Genomic DNA, 19,821 nt, shown 5'->3' with positions numbered 1-19,821 from the left:
CAATAACACAGCTATATACCAATCATACCCAAGCGTGGAATATTCCATATCATCATTCTGGAACGGTATTGGGAATTGATTTTGGGTTCCACGCATCTTGAGGGGAACAGATGCTCCGGTCACAGCCATGCCTCCCACTGATGAAGTTAAGAGACGACTTTGGAAAGGCAATTTCACCAAATGTCACTACGCATGCAAGTCCTAGTTTACATATGGCAGGGAGCAATCAAATCATTTTTTTTATCACATAGCCCTCTATTCTCTCTTTTCACATATTCCCCTTTCAATCTCTTTACCCTTCTTCACATCTCCATCACTCTCTATTTTCCTCTCTGTTTCCATCTGATTTCCTGCCAGTGATTTCTGATAAGATAAATGTGTGTACATCTCTTATTACCAGCCTGCCTCGTCAGCAGAGTGTGTTTCTAGCCTATATGTGAATCTGTCCAAAGCCAGCTCCATACTAACAAAGTTGAATTAGGATAGACACACAGACGGAGAGAGAAAGAGAGAGAGAGAGAGAGATGCCAAACACTGCATTCTTTAAATGATAATGAGTTGTGTGGGTACAAGGTGTTTTCTCATCTCGAATGGTTCAGTGGTCAATATTGTATCAATCAAGGAATGGAAATAAAAAATGAAAAATAATTACAGAGGTTGGGTGGCTATGATGAGTACCTTACACAGCTAATACATAATACATTCATACCACAGACATTACACAGTCATCCAGAATAATATCCCCATGCCTCGCTATAGCTAGATAAACCATTTGGACACAGTTTATCACTCTCATTTCATGGCTTTTCACCTCAATGAGAGATTCACCACCAGATAAGCCCTTCACAAGATAAAGCAAAGAAAAAAAACAATCTGCTACATTCATCTTTGAGAGTTGTATTTCTCCCATTATCTCCAGAACAGAGGAGCTGATTTCATCACTAATAACAACGGAATGAGATGAGATCCCCGTGGAATACCAAGCATTGATTTTCCTTCCACACATCCTCCCACCTCCTCATGATCTCCGCTGAGACCGGTTTTCCAGGGTTTGGGGAGCTTGGTAAAGGCAGAACCAACCCCAATTCCCACACGTCCCCCTAAATTACCCCCCTCTCACCCCAGATGGACCCCTAGGCCTCTTGACATGGGTGTATTTACACATATCCTCCTCTCAAGAATGATGAAGGATTTGCAGTGAATAAAATTCCAGAAATGTTCCCACATACCTCCTGGGATAAAGCAGGCCTGAGGCAACCATGTTTCCTACATGGATATGGAATGGAGTGAGATTGAGACATTCCCACACAGTAATTGGCACAGACATACACACACAGAGAGACACATAAACTGACATTGCCTCCAAGTAACATTACACACAGACAAAAAAAAGTTGACAGGCCAAAGATCAGGGTTGGGGAGTAACTGATTACATGTAATCTGATCACAAAACAACTGTAACTGTAATCGGTCACGTTACAAGCAAAGATATTGTATCAGATTACAGATACAGTGCCTTGCAAAAGTATTCATCCCCCTTGCCGTTTTTCCTATTTTGTTGCATTACAACCTGTAATTTAAATTGATTTTTATTTGGATTTCATGTAATGGACATACACAAAATAGTCAAAATTGGTGAAGTGAAATGAAAAAAATTACTTGTTCAAAAATTTCTAAAAAACAAACAACAGAAAAGTGGTGCGTGCATATGTATTCACCCCCTTCGCTATGAATCCCCTAAATAAGATCTGGTGCAACCAATTACCTTCAGAAGTCACATAATTAGTTAAATAAAGTCCACCTGTGTGCAATCTAAGTGTCACATGATCTGTCACATGATCTCAGTATACAGTGGGGGAAAAAAGTATTTAGTCAGCCACCAATTGTGCAAGTTCTCCACCTTAAAAAGATGAGAGAGGCCTGTAATTTTCATCATAGGTACACGTCAACTATGACAGACAAAATGAGAAAAAAAAATCCAGAAAATCACATTGTAGGATTTTTTATGAATTTATTTGCAAATTATGGTGGAAAATAAGTATTTGGTGAATAACAAAAGTTTCTCAATACTTTGTTATATACCCTTTGTTGGCAATGACACAGGTCAAACGTTTTCTGTAAGTCTTCACAAGGTTTTCACACAATGTTGCTGGTATTTTGGCCCATTCCTCCATGCAGATCTCCTCTAGAGCAGTGCGGTTTTGGGGCTGTCGCTGGGCAACACAGACTTTCAACTCCCTCCAAAGATTTTCTATGGGGTTGAGATCTGGAGACTGGCTAGGCCACTCCAGGACCTTGAAATGCGTCTTATTAAGCCACTCCTTCGTTGCCCGGGCGGTGTGTTTGGGATCATTGTCATGCTGAAGGACCCAGCCACGTTTCATCTTCAATGCCCTTGCTGATGGAAGGAGGTTTTCACACAAAATCTCACGATACATGGCCCCATTCATTCTTTCCTTTACACGGATAAGTCGTCCTGGTCCCTTTGCAGAAAAACAGCCCCAAAGCATGATGTTTCCACCCCCATGCTTCACAGTAGGTATGGTGTTCTTTGGATGCAACTCAGCATTCTTTGTCCTCCAAACACGACGAGTTGAGTTTTTACCAAAAAGTTATATTTTGGTTTCATCTGACCATATGACATTCTCCCAATCCTCTTCTGGATCATCCAAATGCACTCTAGCAAACTTCAGACGGGCCTGGACATGTACTGGCTTAAGCAGGGGGACACGTCTGGCACTGCAGGATTTGAGTCCCTGGCGGTGTAGTGTGTTACTGATGGTAGGTTTTGTTACTTTGGTCCCAACTCTCTGCAGGTCATTCACTAGGTCCCCCCGTGTGGTTCTGGGATTTTTGCTCACCGTTCTTGTGATCATTTTGACCCCACGGGGTGAGATCTTGCGTGGAGCCCCAGATCGAGGGAGATTATCAGTGGTCTTGCATGTCTTCCATTTCCTAATAATTGCTCCCACAGTTGATTTCTTCAAACCAAGCTGCTTACCTATTGCAGATTCAGTCTTCCCAGCCTGGTGCAGGTCTACAATTTTGTTTCTGGTGTCCTTTGACTGCTCTTTGGTCTTGGCCATAGTGGAGTTTGGAGTGTGACTGTTTGAGGTTGTGGACAGGTGTCTTTTATACTGATAACAAGTTCAAACAGGTGCCATTAATACAGGTAACGAGTGGAGGACAGAGGAGCCTCTTAAAGAAGAAGTTAAAGGTCTGTGAGAGCCAGAAATCTTGCTTGTTTGTAGGTGTCCAAATACTTATTTTCCACCATAAGTTGCAAATAAATTCATTAAAAATCCTACAATGTGATTTTCTGGAGAAAAAAAAATCTCAATTTGTCTGTCATAGTTGACGTGTACCTATGATGAAAATTACAGGCCTCTCTCATCTTTTTAAGTGGGAGAACTTGCACAATTGGTGGCTGACTAAATACTTTTTTTCCCCACTGTATATACACCTGTTCTGAAAGGCCCCAGAGTCTGCAACACCACTAAGCAAGGGGCACCATCAAGCAAGCGGCACCATGAATACCAAGGAGCTCTCCAAACAGGTCAGGGATGAAGTTGTGGAGAAGTACAGATCAGGGTTGGGTTATAAAAAATAATCAGAATCTTTGAACATCCCACGGAGCACCATTAAATCCATTATTAAAAAATGAAAAGAATATGGCACCACAACAAACCTGCCAAGAGAGGGCCGCTCACCAAAACTCACGGACCAGGCAAGGAGTGCATTAATCAGAGAGGCAACAAAGAGACCAAAGATAACCCTGAAGGAGCTGCAAAGCTCCACAGCGGAGATTGGAGTATCTGTCCATAGGACCACTTTAAGCCGTACCATCCACAAAGCTGGGCTTTACGGAAGAGTGGCCAGAAAAAAGCCATTGCTTAAAGAAAAAAATAAGCAAACACGTTTGGTGTTCGCCAAAAGTAATGTGGGAGACTCCCCAAACATATGGAAGATGGTACTCTGGTCAGATGAGACTAAAATTTAGCTTTTTGGCCATCAAGGAAAACGCTATGTCTGGCACAAACCCAACACCTCTCATCACCCCGAGAACACCATCCCCACAGTGAAGCATGGTGGTGGCAGCATCATGCTGTGGGGATGTATTTCATCGGCAGGGACTGGGAAACTGGTCAGAATTGAAGGAATGATGTAAACCTGTTTCAGTCTTTCAGAGATTTGAGACTGGGACGGAGGTTCACCTTCCAGCAGGACAATGACCCTAAGGATACTGCTAAAGCAACACTTGAGTGGTTTAAGGGGAAACATTTAAATGTCTTGGAATGGCCTAGTCAAAGACCAGACCTCAATCCAATTGAGAATCTGTGGTATGACTTAAAGATTGCTGTACACCAGCAGAACCCATCCAACTTGAAGGAGCTGGAGCAGTTTTGCCTTGAAGAATGGGCAAAAATCCCAGTGGCTAGATGTGCCAAGCTTATAGAGACATACCCCAAGAGACTTGCAGCTGTAATTGCTGCAAAAGGTGGCTCTACAAAGTATTGACTTTGGGGGGGTGAATAGTTATGCACGCTCAAGTTTTCTGTTTTTTTGTCTTATTTCTTGTTTGTTTCACAATAATCTTCAAATTGGTAGGCATGTTGTGTAAATCAAATGATGCAAACCCCCAAGTTTGTAAGGCAACAAAATAGGAAAAATGCCAAGGGGGTGAATACTTTCGCAAGCCACTGTACTTAAATAAAAAATAGATGACTACTTCTTGAATTACTCTTAAATTCAGAAAGGATGTTTGTGAGAAAAGAAAAACATTGATACCTTTCTGCTTTCTCAATGACATTCAATTCAGCATTGAAAAAAGGTGCATGTTAAAGTTTTTTCCACCTGAGCGAGCCTGAGACCACTATGATGACACAGCAAATGTGTTTGATGGATCCTTTTAGTCTTCTTCCAATGCCTCTTAAGGGAAAAGTAATTAGAAAGTAACTGAAAGTAAAGCGATTACGTTACTGAGTTTGGGTAATCCAAAAGTTACATTACTGACTACAATTTTGGATAGTTAACTAATAACTGTAGCAAGTTACATTTAGAAAGTAACCTACCCAACCCTGCCATAGGATCATCAAAGCTACACATCAATAATAGCACGAATAACAAGAAGGAAATTCAGTCAAATGGAGTCAAATTAGACTTATTATCATGTCTCCATCTACACTGTATCATGCCTATGGAACATCAAGTCTGCAGGACAACATCTTGTCCAACAACATCTTGTCCAACAACATCCAATCCAACAACATCTTATCCAGCAACATCTTGTCCAGCATAGCCTTGACAGTTCCAAGTCTAGTTAATCAGACCACTGGTTGGCTGGTGATTTTACCCACCAAACCAAAGCCAGTGGCAGTAACAGTCTTGTGCCGGTCCTGTACCATGCTGTTGCATGGGCTTCTACTCAGGGGTAAACAGCGGCCGGCCAAAGGACCAGGCTTTAGTCAGGCAGTTGCATGGGTACACCAGCTGCTCTCAAGTACCCCAGCTGAAGCTCATTGGCAGCCGTAAGGGAGGAGATTAGCATAGTGACCTGCAATGGCTGCTGGGAGGTCTGACAGATACACACAGACAGCTGGGCAAACGGCTGGCAAACAAGAGCATGGGTGGTGAGAGAGATAAGGGAGGGATGGAGAGAGAGAGAGAGAGAGAGAGAGAGAGAGAGAGAGAGAGAGAGAGAGAGAGAGAGAGAGAGAGAGAGAGAGAGAGAGAGAGAGAGAGAGAGAGAGATTCAGTATAGTATAGAGAGAGAATAGGGAGAAGGAGGGAGAGAAGAGGCCATAGTGAGATAAATACATTTCTATAGTAAAAGCACTGAGTCTCCCCTGAGCCTCATAGAGTATCCATTAGTAATGATACTTCATGAAGACATAAAGTGTGGTTGACTGCAGCTCTGTGTGTAGGGGCCTGTGGCTTTAAGGGTAGAGTTTCCAACCCTCCCTCAGATCCCTGCCTGGGGCAACAGATGATTTACAGTCAGGCTCACAAGAGCTCTCTCTCTCTCCCCTCTAAGGTCTAGGCAGAATCCCTAATGAGGAATCTCTAAGTTGATAGAATAGGGAGTTGCAGACACACGTGTGCACACACACACACACACACACACACACACACACACGGGAGCATGCACACACACACAAGCACACACACACACAACCAGTCAATCTGGTCAGCTGTCCTGGGGATAGCTCAACTGCCTTTGGCTGACTTAATATCATCCGATCCATTGCTCAAAATGGGAGAAATCTCTGAGCTCTGTAATCGTTGTGCTGTTCTGCACAACCCCTTCTTTATTAGATTACTTCTGCTTGTCTCTCAAGAGCTGCATTTCACTTTGACTATTAGCTAGGTGTGTTTGCATGAGTAAGTGTGTGTGTGTGTGTGTGTGTGTGTGTGTGTGTGTGTGTGTGTGTGTGTGTGTGCGTGCGTGTGCGTGTGTGTGCGTGCGTGCGTGTGTGTATGTGTGTGTGTGTGTGTGTGCGTATGTGTGTGTGACAGAGTGAGAGAGAGTTTGTGTCCTGACTAGCCTGTATTCAGTTTGAAGAATGAGCTAATACTGCAAAGCTAATGGCCACTCCTCACCCTTGCCACCTCCATTTGTCCTTTCCCAACTGCTGCACTAACACACACAAACACATACACATACACCCAACCACACTAAGCAGAATACTGATTAGCAGCTGAAACTCTGGAGAAGGAATAAAAAGTGAATATTGAAGTAGGAACAGAATACAAAGAGAGAGAGGAAGGGAGAGAAATAAGGAATAGAGAGAAGCTTTTTTTTTACCGCTCTGTGGGAGGCACTGACTACATTTCTTCTGTTCACTTTCAACTGAGACCCACTTTGGGATGATGATAATGCTTTGAGGTCTGTTGCATTACTGTAGGTCTGTAGGGATTGGTGTGGAGAGGGTAAACCCAAAACATGTGGACTAGGTCTGTTCACGCCAGTGTGCACTTATCCATGCAGAGAATGATGTAAGTGCTGTAAGAGTAGGGCTCATCTATGCCACTCAGTACTACTCACACACTGAACACTCCCCACTGCCTATTCTCATTGAAATGACTCAAAGTTCATAGAACGGTCAGAAGTCAATAGTTCAAATGAAGTGTTACTGAACTCAGATATGATGCCATCAGTTTGTGAATTTAAGACAGTTTTACTGAAAGATAGCCTTTACACTCTGGAAATACAGAATCACTAACATCCACATACTCACACTCTATATCTCTATAGTTACCCCCCCACACACAGGTAGACAGACAGACAGACAGACAGACAGACAGACAGACAGACAGACAGACAGACAGACAGACAGACAGACAGACAGACAGACAGACAGACAGACAGACAGACAGACAGACAGACAGACAGACAGACAGGCAGGCAGACAGGCAGACAGGCAGACAGGCAGACAGGCAGACAGACAGAGACAGAGAGACAGACAGGCAGGCAGGCAGGCAGGCAGATAGACAGAGACAGAGAGACAGACAGGCAGGCAGGCAGGCAGGCAGACATGCAGACAGGCAGACAGGCAGGCAGACATAGGTAAACACACACCTTCTTTGTCGTCATGGCGTATGATGGCATCCTGTATGATGTCACCGAGGCTGAAACGAATGCGGTGCCTCTTCCTGTGGCTGGTGGGCAGGGCTTTGACCTTGACCCCTCCTCCCGGTTTCTGCAGGGTCTTCTCCCGCTCGTAGTATGCTCTTATTTGGTCGCAGCGCATCCTCCTGACCAGCCGCTGGCGCTGGCCAAACGGGAGAGACTCCAGCAGACACTGGTCGATCTCCATGTTCTGACGAAACACGTTACATAGCTGAAAACAACCTGCAGCGAGAGGGAGGGAGGGAGGGAGGGAGAGAAGGGAAAAGGAGAGAGAAAAACATTAGCATATCATGTTTTGTGATGGAAATCTGTCTCAACAGTTTATACAAGTCAAATATAGAGTGATATTAAACATAGTTAAGCAGCTAGTGTGTGTGTGTGTGTGTGTGTGTGTGCATGTATGTGAGTGTAAGACACAGACACCGCTGTTAGATAAATAACTTGAACCACTCAATGTTTATTTAAATATAGTCTGACACTGAGCGTATAGGACAACACTTGGATGATAAAGTATATCAGTGCTGTCTGTTTCACCTACAAGCAAGTGTGTGTGTGTGTGTCTATGTGTGTTTGTGTGTGTTTATAATGGACCACACTTGCACTGCCTTTAACCTCCAGGTGTTTTTAAAAAACACACTGTTTAGTGTCTTCTCTCCTGCATCCCAATGGGCTGTAGTGAATATCATGACTTAGCATGCTGTCTGTCCCAGTGGAAGAGAGCCAGGTGTTCTGCTCACTAACCAGTCTCTGAACCTATTACGGTCTGTCTGTGTAATGCTGCTGCAGCAGAGCTAAGCCTCAATGACCGCAGTGGAATTAATCACTACACATCAGGACATAACCATGCTTACTTATGAAGATACAGTGCCTTCGGAAAGTATTCAGACCCCTTGACTTTTTCCACACTTTGTTAGGTTACAGCCTTATTCTAAAACATTTTTTTTCTAATATATAAAAATTTTAAAACAGAAATATCACGTTTACAGAAGTATTCAGACCACCTTTGGCAGCGATTACAGCCTCGAGTCTTCTTGGGTATGACGCTACAACCTTGGCACACCTGTATTTGGGGAGTTTCTCCCATTCTTCTCTGCAGATCCTCTCAAGCTCTGTCAGGTTGGATGGGGAGAGTTGTTGCACAGCTATTTTCAGGTCTCTCCAGAGATGTTAGATCGGGTTCAACTCCGGGCTCTGGCTGGGCCACCCAAGGACATTCAGAGACTTGTCCCGAAGCCACTCCTGCATTGTTTTGGCTGTGTGCTTAGGGTCGTTGTCCTGTTGGAAGGTGAACCTTCGCCCCAGTCTAAGGTCCTGAGCGCTCTGGAGCAGGTTTTCATCAAGGATCTCTCTGTACTTTGCTCCGTTCATCTTTGCCTCAAACCTGACTAGTCTCCCAGTCCCTGCCGATGTAAAACATCCCCACAGCATAATGCTGACACCACCATGCTTTACCATAGGGATGGTGCCAGGTTTCCTCCAGACGTGATTCTTGGCATTCAGGCCAAAGAGTTGATCTTGGTTTCATCAGACCAGAGAATCTTGTTTCGCATGGTCTGAGAGTCTTTAGGTGCCTTTTGGCAAACTCCAAGCAGGCTGTCATATGCCTTTTACTGAGGAGTGGCTTCCGTCTGGCCACTCTACCATAAAGGACTGATTGGTGGAGTGCTGCAGAGATGGTTGTCCTTCTGGAAGGTTCTCCCATCTCCTCAGAGGAACTCTAGAGCTCTGTCAGTGTGACCATCAGGTTGTTGGTCACCTCCCTGACCAAGGCCCTTCTCCCCCGATTGCTCAGTTTGGCCGGGCAGCTCTAGAAAGAGTCTTGGAGGTTCCAAACTTCTTCCATTTAAGAATGATGGAGGCCACTATGTTCTTGGGGACCTTCAATGCTGCAGACATTTTTTGGTACCCTTCCCCAGATCTGTGCCTCGACACAATCCTGTCTTGGAGCTCTACGGACAATTCCTTCGACCTCATGGCTTGGTTTTTTCTCTGACATGCACTGTCAACTGTGGAACCTTATATAGACAGGTGTGTGCCTTTCCAAATCATGTACAATCAATTCAATTTACCACAGGTGGACTCCAATCAAGTTGTAGAAACATCTCAAGGATGATCAATGGAAACAGGATGCACCTGAGCTCAACTTCGAGTCTCATAGCAAAGGGTTTGAATACTTATGTAAATAAGGTTATTTTTTAAATTTACAAACATTTCTAAAAACCTGTTTTCGCTTTGTCATTATGGGGTATTGTGTGTAGATTTTAGAATAAGGCTTTATCGTAAATGTGGAAAAAGTCAAGGGGTCTGAATACTTTCCGAATGTACAGTTCCAGACTTATAAAATGGTAAATATTCATTGCATTGTTCAGTGTTGAAGGCTGAGAATCAGACCAACCAGAAATAAAGTTGCAATTCATAGGCGATCAGAGACCATGATGCTTCCAAGTGCATAAAAAAGTAATCAGCGGGAATTTAATTCCAGACAATCTAATACCCAAAGTCTGCCCCCGGATGCAATACAGAAAGTTTTCAATGATGTGGTGATTGCAAAGTTTGAAATGATGTGGTGTGTGTGTGTGTGTGTGCTGTAATGAGAGTGTGTGGCTGTGTCTATGAGACAAAGACGGCAGTGATTAGTATAGTAATTCAGGTCACTGTTAGACCACAGGGGAGGGAAAGAGAACTTTGGAAAGGCTGCCTTTGCAGATCAATTACTGACAGTGGCTTTTTTCCTCCTCTCTCTGACTCACACACTCTTCTTCTATTCGCCTCCATCCATGTCTGCTTGTCTATCTGTCTACTTGTCTATCTGTCTGCCCTCTTTACCTCTCCTTTTAACCCACTCCAATTCTCTTTTTCAGTTTATCTTCTTCCTCATCCCTCTCTCTCCTTTCCTCCTCGCCCTCCCTCTGTCACTTTGTCTGTCTGACTGTCTTTCACCTCTCTCTCCTTTTAAGCCCTCTCCACATCACTCTCACTCTCCACATCACTCTCCCCCCCCCTCTCTCTCTCTCTCTCTCTCTCTCTCTCTCTCTCTCTCTCTCTCTCTCTCTCTCTCCCTCCCGCCCTCCGTGTGTGTGATTCAGTAGACTGGTGCAGCAGGCTGCTGGCGAGGTTTAAACCACTGACAGTGGGATGCCTTTGAAGTATTGCAGCCTTTTTAAATGGCCCTCTTCCCATCTCTCCCGCTCTCTCTTCTCTCTCCCTTAATTTCTCTATTTTCTCTCCTCTCTGCCTGTTACGCTTTTTAAAGAGGACCAGGAATCACTGCAGTTCATTTTGTCATGCAGCTATGGAAATGAGAGCTGCGGTGTGTGAGTGTGTCAGTGTGTGTGTGTGTGTGTGTCTTTTCTCTGAAGTTGTTCACATTATAATCTCTTCAGAGACCCATAAGCACCTACACAGACCTGAACACACACACATGCAAAAAAGAGACACATTTGTAACCATAACAGACATGGCACGGGTATTGAGAGGTGGTTAACCCCCAGTATGATGTCTCTACTTGAAACAGTGTTTATGTGAATCTGTATATGCTGTAGATCCTTATCAAGCTGTTGAGTGATGTTACTGTGTCTTTAACTGCTTCTGCATTAGATAATCATCTACACACTCAACACCACACCTGCCTGCCGGCCTCCCAGACAGACAGTAGGGCCAAAATGCCCATCTGTTATCTGCCTGGGCTGACAACATGAAAATTATCTTTATCTTTGGGTTTGAGACAATGAGGAGGTGATTAGAATATTGTTAAAACCAGGTGTCTGCCTCAATGTTTTCAGTTAGGGAACTCAGGTACTGGTCTACACACACAGGCTCGCACTTTCACACGCATGCATACACACACAAACACGCACATGATTGTGCATATGTTTGAGCACTCTCTACCAGTGTACTCCCTTTCTACTCTCGCTCCCTCCCCCCTTCTCTACTATACTTCCCCCTTCTCCTTTTACTTTCTCTCACCCCTTCTATTTCCCTACTCTCTTCGTCTCCCTCTCCCTCCTGACCCTGTCTCTGGGCTCTGATAAGCCAGGATGCAGATTAAAGACACTTTAGAAATGCTGCAGTGAAGTAAGATGCTGCCAGGCGCAGAAACCAATGACCCTATTAAAACAAGACCTGCTCTGTGTGCCCAGCTCTGTGTCAGTACACACACCACCATCCTCACTATACCCCTCACTACTGCTTAGCTTCTACAGCCTCTTAAGCTGACTAGGCAGAGTTAGAGAGGCAGTACACCCTGATAACCAGGAAACTAGTGACCCTACCCACCTCTCCCCTCCCCTTCCCCAAACACGACTCTCTCCAAAGTCTAATATCACAACGCCCCTGATAGACCTGGGTGATATGCACAAAAATCCATGTTGCGATAAATTGCCTGAATTGATTCGATGAATAGAACGATACGTTTATAACATTAATGTGCACCACAGTTTTTTAAATATTATCCTTTAAACTACTACTACTAGTTTGATGGTTGTATCCATCAATTGTCCCATTAACAATCACACATTTTATCAAAGTTATTTCATTTCACATTTCTCTAGTTTAGGCTTCTTATCGTAATGAACGAAATCAGCAAGATGCCTGCGAAAAGTGATCGGTATGGTTGGTGTCGATCATTTTCGGTTTATCGGCCCAGCTCAAGCCCCTGAGTCTTGGAGGATTTTGAAAGAAGTGCAGCCAACCACTGTTGTGACAAGAGGAGGAGGACATTATTCTCATGACACATCCACACAAGTGCTGCAGCTGGCAGAGCACATGTACATTACACAAGCACATACACTACAGCCCTTCAATTGAAATTACACATAGCCTAATCCAAAGCCAAGCCCCAACCAGAGGAGGCTAGCTCCTACCCTATACGGACAGACTACAGCTGGTTATAAACTCAGCAAAAAAAGAAACGTTTTCAGGACCCTGTCTTTCAAAGATCATTTGTGAAAATCCAAATAACTTCACAGATCTTCATTGTAAAGGGTTTAAACACTGTTTCCCATGCTTGTTCAATGAACCATAAACAATTAATGAACATGCACCTGTGGAACGGTCATTAAGACACTAACAATTAAGGTCACAGTTAAGGTCACAGTTATGAAAACTTAGGACACTAAAGAGGCCTTTCTACTGACTCTGAAAAACACCAAAAGAAAGATGCCCAGGGTCCCTGCTCATATCCGTGAACGTGCCTTAGGCATGCTGCAAGGAGGCATGAGGACTGCAGATGTGGCCAGGGCAATAAATAGCAATGTCCGTACTGTGAGACGCCTAAGACAGCGCTACAGGGAGACAGGACGGACAGCTGATCGTTCTCGCAGTGGCAGACCACGTGTAACAACACCTGCACAGGATCGGTACATCCGAACATCACACCTGCGGGTCAGGTACAGGATGGCAACAACAACTGCCCGAGTTACACCAGGAACGCACAATCCCTCCATCAGTGCTCTGACTGTCCGCAATAGGCAGAGAGAGGCTGGACTGAGGGCTTGTAGGCCTGTTGTAAAGCACGTCCTCACTAGACATCACCGGCAACAATGTCGCCTATGGGCACAAACCCACCATCGCTGGACCAGACAGGACTGGCAAAAAGTGCTCTTCACTGACGAGTTGCGGTTTTGTCTCACCAGGGGTGATTGCCGGATTCGCGTTTATCATTGAAGAAATGAGCGTTACACCAAGGCCTGTACTCTGGAGCGGGATCGTTTTAAAGGTGGAGGGTCTATCATGGTCTGGTGCGGTGTGTCACAGCATCATCGGACTGAGCTTGTTATCATTGCAGGCAATCTCAACGCTGTGCGTTACAGGGAAGACATCCTCCTCCCTCATGTGGTACCCTTCCTGCAGGCTCATCCTGACATGACCCTCCAGCATTACAATGCCACCAGCCATACTGCTCGTTCTGTGCAATTTTATTTAGAATGGACGACCAGTCCTTTGCATAGCAACTATGCAAAAATAATTAAAGACTGGGTCGCTTCTGTAGCAACATGGCCAAAAGAACTAACAGCCAGATTTTTGTCCGGACTATATCCTCTGGTGTAATAATTAAATTGTATGAATTTACTTATCAAAATAACGTTTTAATTAAAATATGTAATTAATTGTTATTTTAATATGTTGGTAACAGTTTTATAAAAGCCATAAGGCATGCGAGGCAGTGCTACCGCGTCGGGCCAAACAACGCCATTTACCTGTGACTGTATTCATGATACAGCACTGCCTCTTGTGTATTATTACTTAAGTATATCTGTGTCTATAGACTATAGATGGGTATATGTGCCCTAGGCTGGCTAGCTGTGTCAAAATGCCTTAAACTGAGAATTCCATCCAGGGACACAGGAAACAATGGAGAATTACCACTGCTGGGTATAGACGGTGGCACTACTGGGAACAATCAGACAGTGGCAACTGAGATAGATTGCATAATAGAGGGATGGAGAGGGGGGCTATATATACCAGACAGAGGGAAGAACAGAAAGAAGTAGAGAGGGAGAAAAAGAGGAAAGGCAGTTCAGACAGTGGAATAAATAGAGTAGTAACCAGAGTGGGCCAGTGGGTTAGTGGAAGTAAAACAAAGTCACTAGCTTAATGGGTTGTGTGTGTGCATGCCAAGTATAACACACATAGCATGGGAGGATATGAACCTGGGGTGAACTCAATATGTCAATACAGGACTAAGATTGAATCGTACTACACTGGCTCTGACGCTCGTCGGATGTGGCAGGGCTTGAAAACTATTACAGACTACAAAGGGAAGCACAGCCGCGAGCTGCCCAGTGACACAAGCCTACCAGACGAGCTAAACCACTTCTATGCTCGCTTCGAGGCAAGCAACACTGAAGCATGCATGAGAGCACCAGCTGTTCCGGATGACTATGTGATCACGCTCTCCGTAGCCGATGTGAGTAAGACTTTTAAGCAGGTCAACATTCACAAGGCCGCAGGGCCAGACAGATTACCAGGACGTGTACACCGAGCATGTGCTGACCAACTGGCAAGTGTCTTCACTGACATTTTCAACATGTCCCTGACTGAGTCTGTAATACCAACATGTTTCAAGCAGACCACCATAGTCCCCGTGCCCAAGGACTCTAAGATAACCTGCCTAAATGACTACCGACCCGTAGCACTGACGTCTGTAGCCATGAAGTGCTTTGAAAGGCTGGTCATGGCTCACATCAACAGCATTATCCCAGAAACCCTAGACCCACTCCAATTTGCATACCGCCCCAACAGATCCACAGATGATGCAATCTCTATTGAACTCCACACTGCCCTTTCCCACCTGGACAAGAGGAACACCTACGTGAGAATGCTATTCATTGACTACAGCTTAGCATTCAACACCATAGTGCCCTCTAAGCTCATCACTAAGCTAAGGATCCTGGGACTAAACACCTCCCTCTGCAACTGGATCCTGGACTTCCTGACGGGCCGCCCCCAGGTGGTAAGGGTAGGTAACAACACATCTCCCACACTGATCCTCAACACGGGGGCCCCTCAGGGGTGCGTGCTCAGTCCCCTCCTGTACTCTCTGTTCACCCATGACTGCACGGCCAGGCACGACTCCAACACCATCATTAAGTTTGCCGACGACACAACAGTGGTAGGCCTGATCACCGACAACGATGAGACAGCCTATAGGGAGGAGGTCAGAGACCTGGCCGTGTGGTGCCAGGACAACAACCTCTCCCTCAACGTGACCAAGACAAAGGAGATGATTGTGGACTACAGGAAAAAAAAGAGGACTGAGCACGAACTATCATGGTCCAAACACACCAAGACAGTCGTGAAGAGGGCACGACAAAGCCTATTCCCCCTCAGGAGACTGAAAAGATTTGGCATGGGTCCTCAGATCCTCAAAATATTATACAGTTGCACCATCGAGAGCATCCTGACTGCTTGGCCTCCGACCGCAAGGCACTACAGAGGGTAGTGCGTACGGCCCAGTACATCACTGGGGCCAAGCTTCCTGCCATCCAGGACCTCTATACCAGGCGGTGTCAGAGGAAGGCCCTCAAAATTGTCAAAGACTCCAGCCACCCTAGTCATAGACTGTTCTCTCTGCTACCGCACGGCAAGCGGTACCGGAGTGCCAAGTCTAGGTCCAGAAGACTTCTCAACAGCTTCTACCCCCAAGCCATAAGACTCCTGAACAGCTAATCAAGGCTACCCGGACTATTTGCACTGCCCCCCCACCCCATCCTTTTTACGCTGCTGCTACTCTGTTAATTATTTATGCATAGTCACTTTAACTCTACCCACATGTACATATTACTTCAACTACCTCAACTAGCCGGTGCCCCCGCACATTGACTCTGCACCGGTACCCCCCTGTATATATAGCCTCCCTACTGTTATTTTATTTTACTTCTGCTCTTTTTTTCTCAACACTTTTTTGTTGTTGTTTTATTTTTACTTTTTTTGTTAAAAATAAATGCACTGTTGGTTAAGGGCTGTAAGTAAGCATTTCACTGTAATGTCTGCACCTGTTGTATTCGGCGCATGTGACCAATAAAATTTGATTTGATTTGATTTGATTTGATATGTGTCCAGCTAAGAAAACGCTGTCTCTCTTTCTCTCCTTTTCATCCTCTCTTCCTCTCCTCTACTCATTCCCGTTAGTACCACTCCTTTCTGTCACACCCCTACCACTCATTACTCACTGTCCTATACTGAATCTCTCTCTCTCTCTCTCTCTTTCTCTCTCTCTCTATCTCTCTCTCTCTCTCTCTCTACCTGTCTATCCCTCTCTTTCTAAAGCTCTCTCAATTGCTTTCTACCCTTTGCTTCCTCCTTTTTCGTTCTCCCTCTTTCTCCTCTCCTTATCTATCCTCTCTCTCTCTCTCTTATGCAGGAGTTAATGGTTGTGTCACATAGCCTACACCAAATAGAAAGAGAGCGAGAGAGAGTTTGAATTATTGTGTTGCTTCAAAGGCTGCAGACACAGCATCACAGGCCTAAACTAAAAGGGAAACATCTTCATCAAAAAATTGGTTGCGCCCCCGATTCTCCTCAGACAGAATTATTGCATCACAAATGGTGTCAAAACCCAAAGGATTGTTCATTTGAAGAACAATTCTTGACTTCATCAGTCCTTTTGAAAACCAACCAGAGAGAGAGAAAGATAGAGGGATAGAGAGATAGAAAAAGAGAGAGGGAGAGAGAGAGAGAGAGAGGTGGGGGGTGCTCTCCACGGTTCTGAAAGCATCAGACCTAGAGCTCTTTCCTCCCCACCTCTCTCTCTCTCTCTCTCTCTCTCTCTCTCTCTCTCTCTCTCTCTCTCTCTCTCTCTCTCTCTCTCTCTCTCTCTCTCTCTCTCTCTCTCTCTCTCTCTCTCTCTCTCTCTGCTGTGGATTTTTTATGAAGGAGTTAATGATTGTGTCACATAGCCTACAGCAAACAGAAAGAGAGAGAGAGAGAGAGAGAGAGTTTGAATTATTGTGTTGCTTCAAAGGCTGCAGACACAGCTTCACAAGCCTAAACTAAAAGGGAAACATCTTCATCAAAAAATTGGTTGCGCCACCGATTCTGCTTACAGAGACAGAATTATTGCATAACAAATGGTGTCAAAACCCAAAGGATTGTTCATTTGAAGACCAATTATTGACTTCATCAATCCTTTTGAAAACCAACCAGAGAGAGAGAAAGATAGAGAGATAGAGAGATAGAGAGAGAGAGAGAGAGAGAGAGAGAGAGGGGGAGGGGGGAACGGGGGGGTTCTCCATGGTTCTGAAAGCATCAGACCTAGAGCTCTGTCCTCCTCCCCACCACTCTCACTCTCTCTCTCTCTCTCCCTCCCACCTCTCTCTCTCTCTCTCTCTCTCTCTCTTCGCTCTCACTCTCTCACTCTCTCTCTCCCCCTCTCTCTCTCTCTCTCGCTCTCTCTGTGCTGTTCTCAACTGTGGTAGGTTTATGGCAGACTCAGGGAGACATCATAACTGACTTTATGGAGGAGGGTCACAGGACAGATGAGTCCTCCTTCAGGAGTCTTAACTCACAGCAACACACACACACACCATCGTCACTCTTGCCATGAGCAATAACTCGCCTTCTGTCAAGTCGCTCACGCAGTCTCAAACACACACACACACAAACAAACACGCACACACACACACACACACAAACACACACACATACACTCCACCGCTACCAGAATACTTTATTTATCACCAGCAAACTCTATTTAACTGCTCTGTCAGTGTTATAAATCAGGCATCATAAACAGCCAGACAGAGACAAACCAACATAGTCTGGCCATAAACACAGATGTTATATGACACATATCACACGTGTCACTTCTGACATATGTCACCCATAAAGATTTACAGCATCTCAGACTGATCCAACTGAACGGTCTAGCCTCTCGAAATGTGATGCTAATGTAAAACCATATTCTTCATATCCGCTGAGCAAGGCAATAAAGATGAAGTGAACGAGAGAGGGTGTGTGAGAGAGAAAGAGAGAAAGAAAGGTAAAGGGACAGCTGGAAATTGAGAGTAAGTGAATGACAGACAGGAAAGGTCAGAGAGATTAAGAGGGACCGGCAGAGGTCAGGATGGAGATATAGGGAAGAGAGAGAAAGTAGAAGGGAGGGAGGGAGAGAGAGAGCAGGGGAGAGAGAGCAGGGGGAGAGAGAGATAGTTGTCATGCTTGAGAAACTCCTGCTTTCCCATCTCCTGGCTGTCAGATATTGATTTACTGGGGAATATCCCTCATATGCTCTAGTTAATAACACTGACAGCACTGCACTGGGCTGTGAATTAGCCCGCAGCATCCACATAGACACACATGTAGAGTATACAGTGGGGAGAACAAGTATTTGATACACTGCCGATTTTGCAGGTTTTCCTACTTACAAAGCATGTAGAGGTCTGTAATTTTTATCATAGGTACACTTCAACTGTGAGAGACGGAATCTAAAACAAAAATCCAGAAAATCACATTGTATGATTTTTAAGTAATTAATTTGCATTTTATTGCATGACATAAGTATTTGATACATCAGAAAAGCAGAACTTAATATTTGGTACAGAAACCTTTGTTTGTAATTACAGAGATCATAGGTTTCCTGTAGGTCTTGACCAGGTTTGCACACACTGCAGCAGGGATTTTGGCCCACTCCTCCATACAGACCTTCTTCAGATCCTTCAGGTTTCGGGGCTGTCGCTGGGCAATACGGAATTTCAGCTCCCTCCAAAGATTTTCTATTGGGTTCAGGTCTGGAGACTGGCTAGGCCACTCCAGGGCCTTGAGATGCTTCTTACGGAGCCACTCCTTAGTTGCCCTGGCTATGTGTTTTGGGTCGTTGTCATGCTGGAAGACCCAGCCACGACCCATCTTCAATGCTCTTACTGAGGGAAGGAGGTTGTTGGCCAAGATCTCGCGATACATGGCCCCATCCATCCTCCCCTCAATACGGTGCAGTCGTCATGTCCCCTTTGCAGAAAAGCATCCCCAAAGAATGATGTTTCCACCTCCATACTTCACGGATGGGATGGTGTTCTTGGGGTTGTACTCATCCTTCTTCTTCCTCCAAACAAGGCGAGTGGAGTTTAGAACAAAAAGCTATATTTTTGTCTCATCAGACCACATGACCTTCTCCCATTCCTCCTCTGGATCATCCAGATGGTCATTGGCAAACTTCAGACGGGCCTGGACATGCGCTGGCTTGAGCAGGGGGACCTTGTGTGCGCTGCAGGATTTTAATCCATGACGGCGTAGTGTGTTACTAATGGTTTTCTTTGAGACTGTGGTCCCAGCTCTCTTCAGGTCATTGACCAGGTCCTGCCGTGTAGTTCTGGGCTGATCCCTCACCTTCCTCATGATCATTGATGCCCCACGAGGTGAGATCTTGCATGGAGCCCCAGACCGAGGTTGATTGACCGTCATCTTGAACTTCTTCCATTTTCTAATAATTGCGCCAACAGTTGTTGCCGTCTCACCAAGCTGCTTGCCTATTGTCCTGTAGCCCATCCCAGCCTTGTGCAGGTCTACAATTTTATCCCTGATGTCCTTACACAGCTCTCTAGTCTTGGCCATTGTGGAGAGGTTGGAGTCTGTTTGATTGAGTGTGTGGACAGGTGTCTTTTATACAGGTAACGAGTTCAAACAGGTGCAGTTAATACAGGTAATGAGTGGAGAACAGGAGGGCTTCTTAAAGAAAAACCAACAGGTCTGTGAGA

The 19,821-nt window shown here is 45.1% G+C and overlaps 1 protein-coding gene across 2 annotated transcripts in view; it reads right to left on the bottom strand.

The window, feature by feature from the left end:
• LOC121571628 (unconventional myosin-XVI-like) overlaps positions 1–19,821 on the bottom strand; it is a 167,647-nt gene that overhangs the window by 142,585 nt on the left and 5,241 nt on the right. For both annotated transcript variants that reach the window (XM_041883205.2, XM_041883206.2), the window contains exon 2: positions 7,580–7,852. In XM_041883205.2, coding sequence (XP_041739139.1) covers positions 7,580–7,852 — 273 coding nt within the window. The remainder of the gene's footprint in view (positions 1–7,579; positions 7,853–19,821) is intronic.

The sequence above is a fragment of the Coregonus clupeaformis genome, chromosome 40 (assembly GCF_020615455.1).
Source record: "Coregonus clupeaformis isolate EN_2021a chromosome 40, ASM2061545v1, whole genome shotgun sequence".
Classification (NCBI taxonomy): Eukaryota; Metazoa; Chordata; class Actinopteri; order Salmoniformes; family Salmonidae; genus Coregonus; species Coregonus clupeaformis.
The sequence above is the reverse complement of the archived record's forward strand: the minus strand, read 5'-3'. Positions and strand labels throughout refer to the sequence as shown.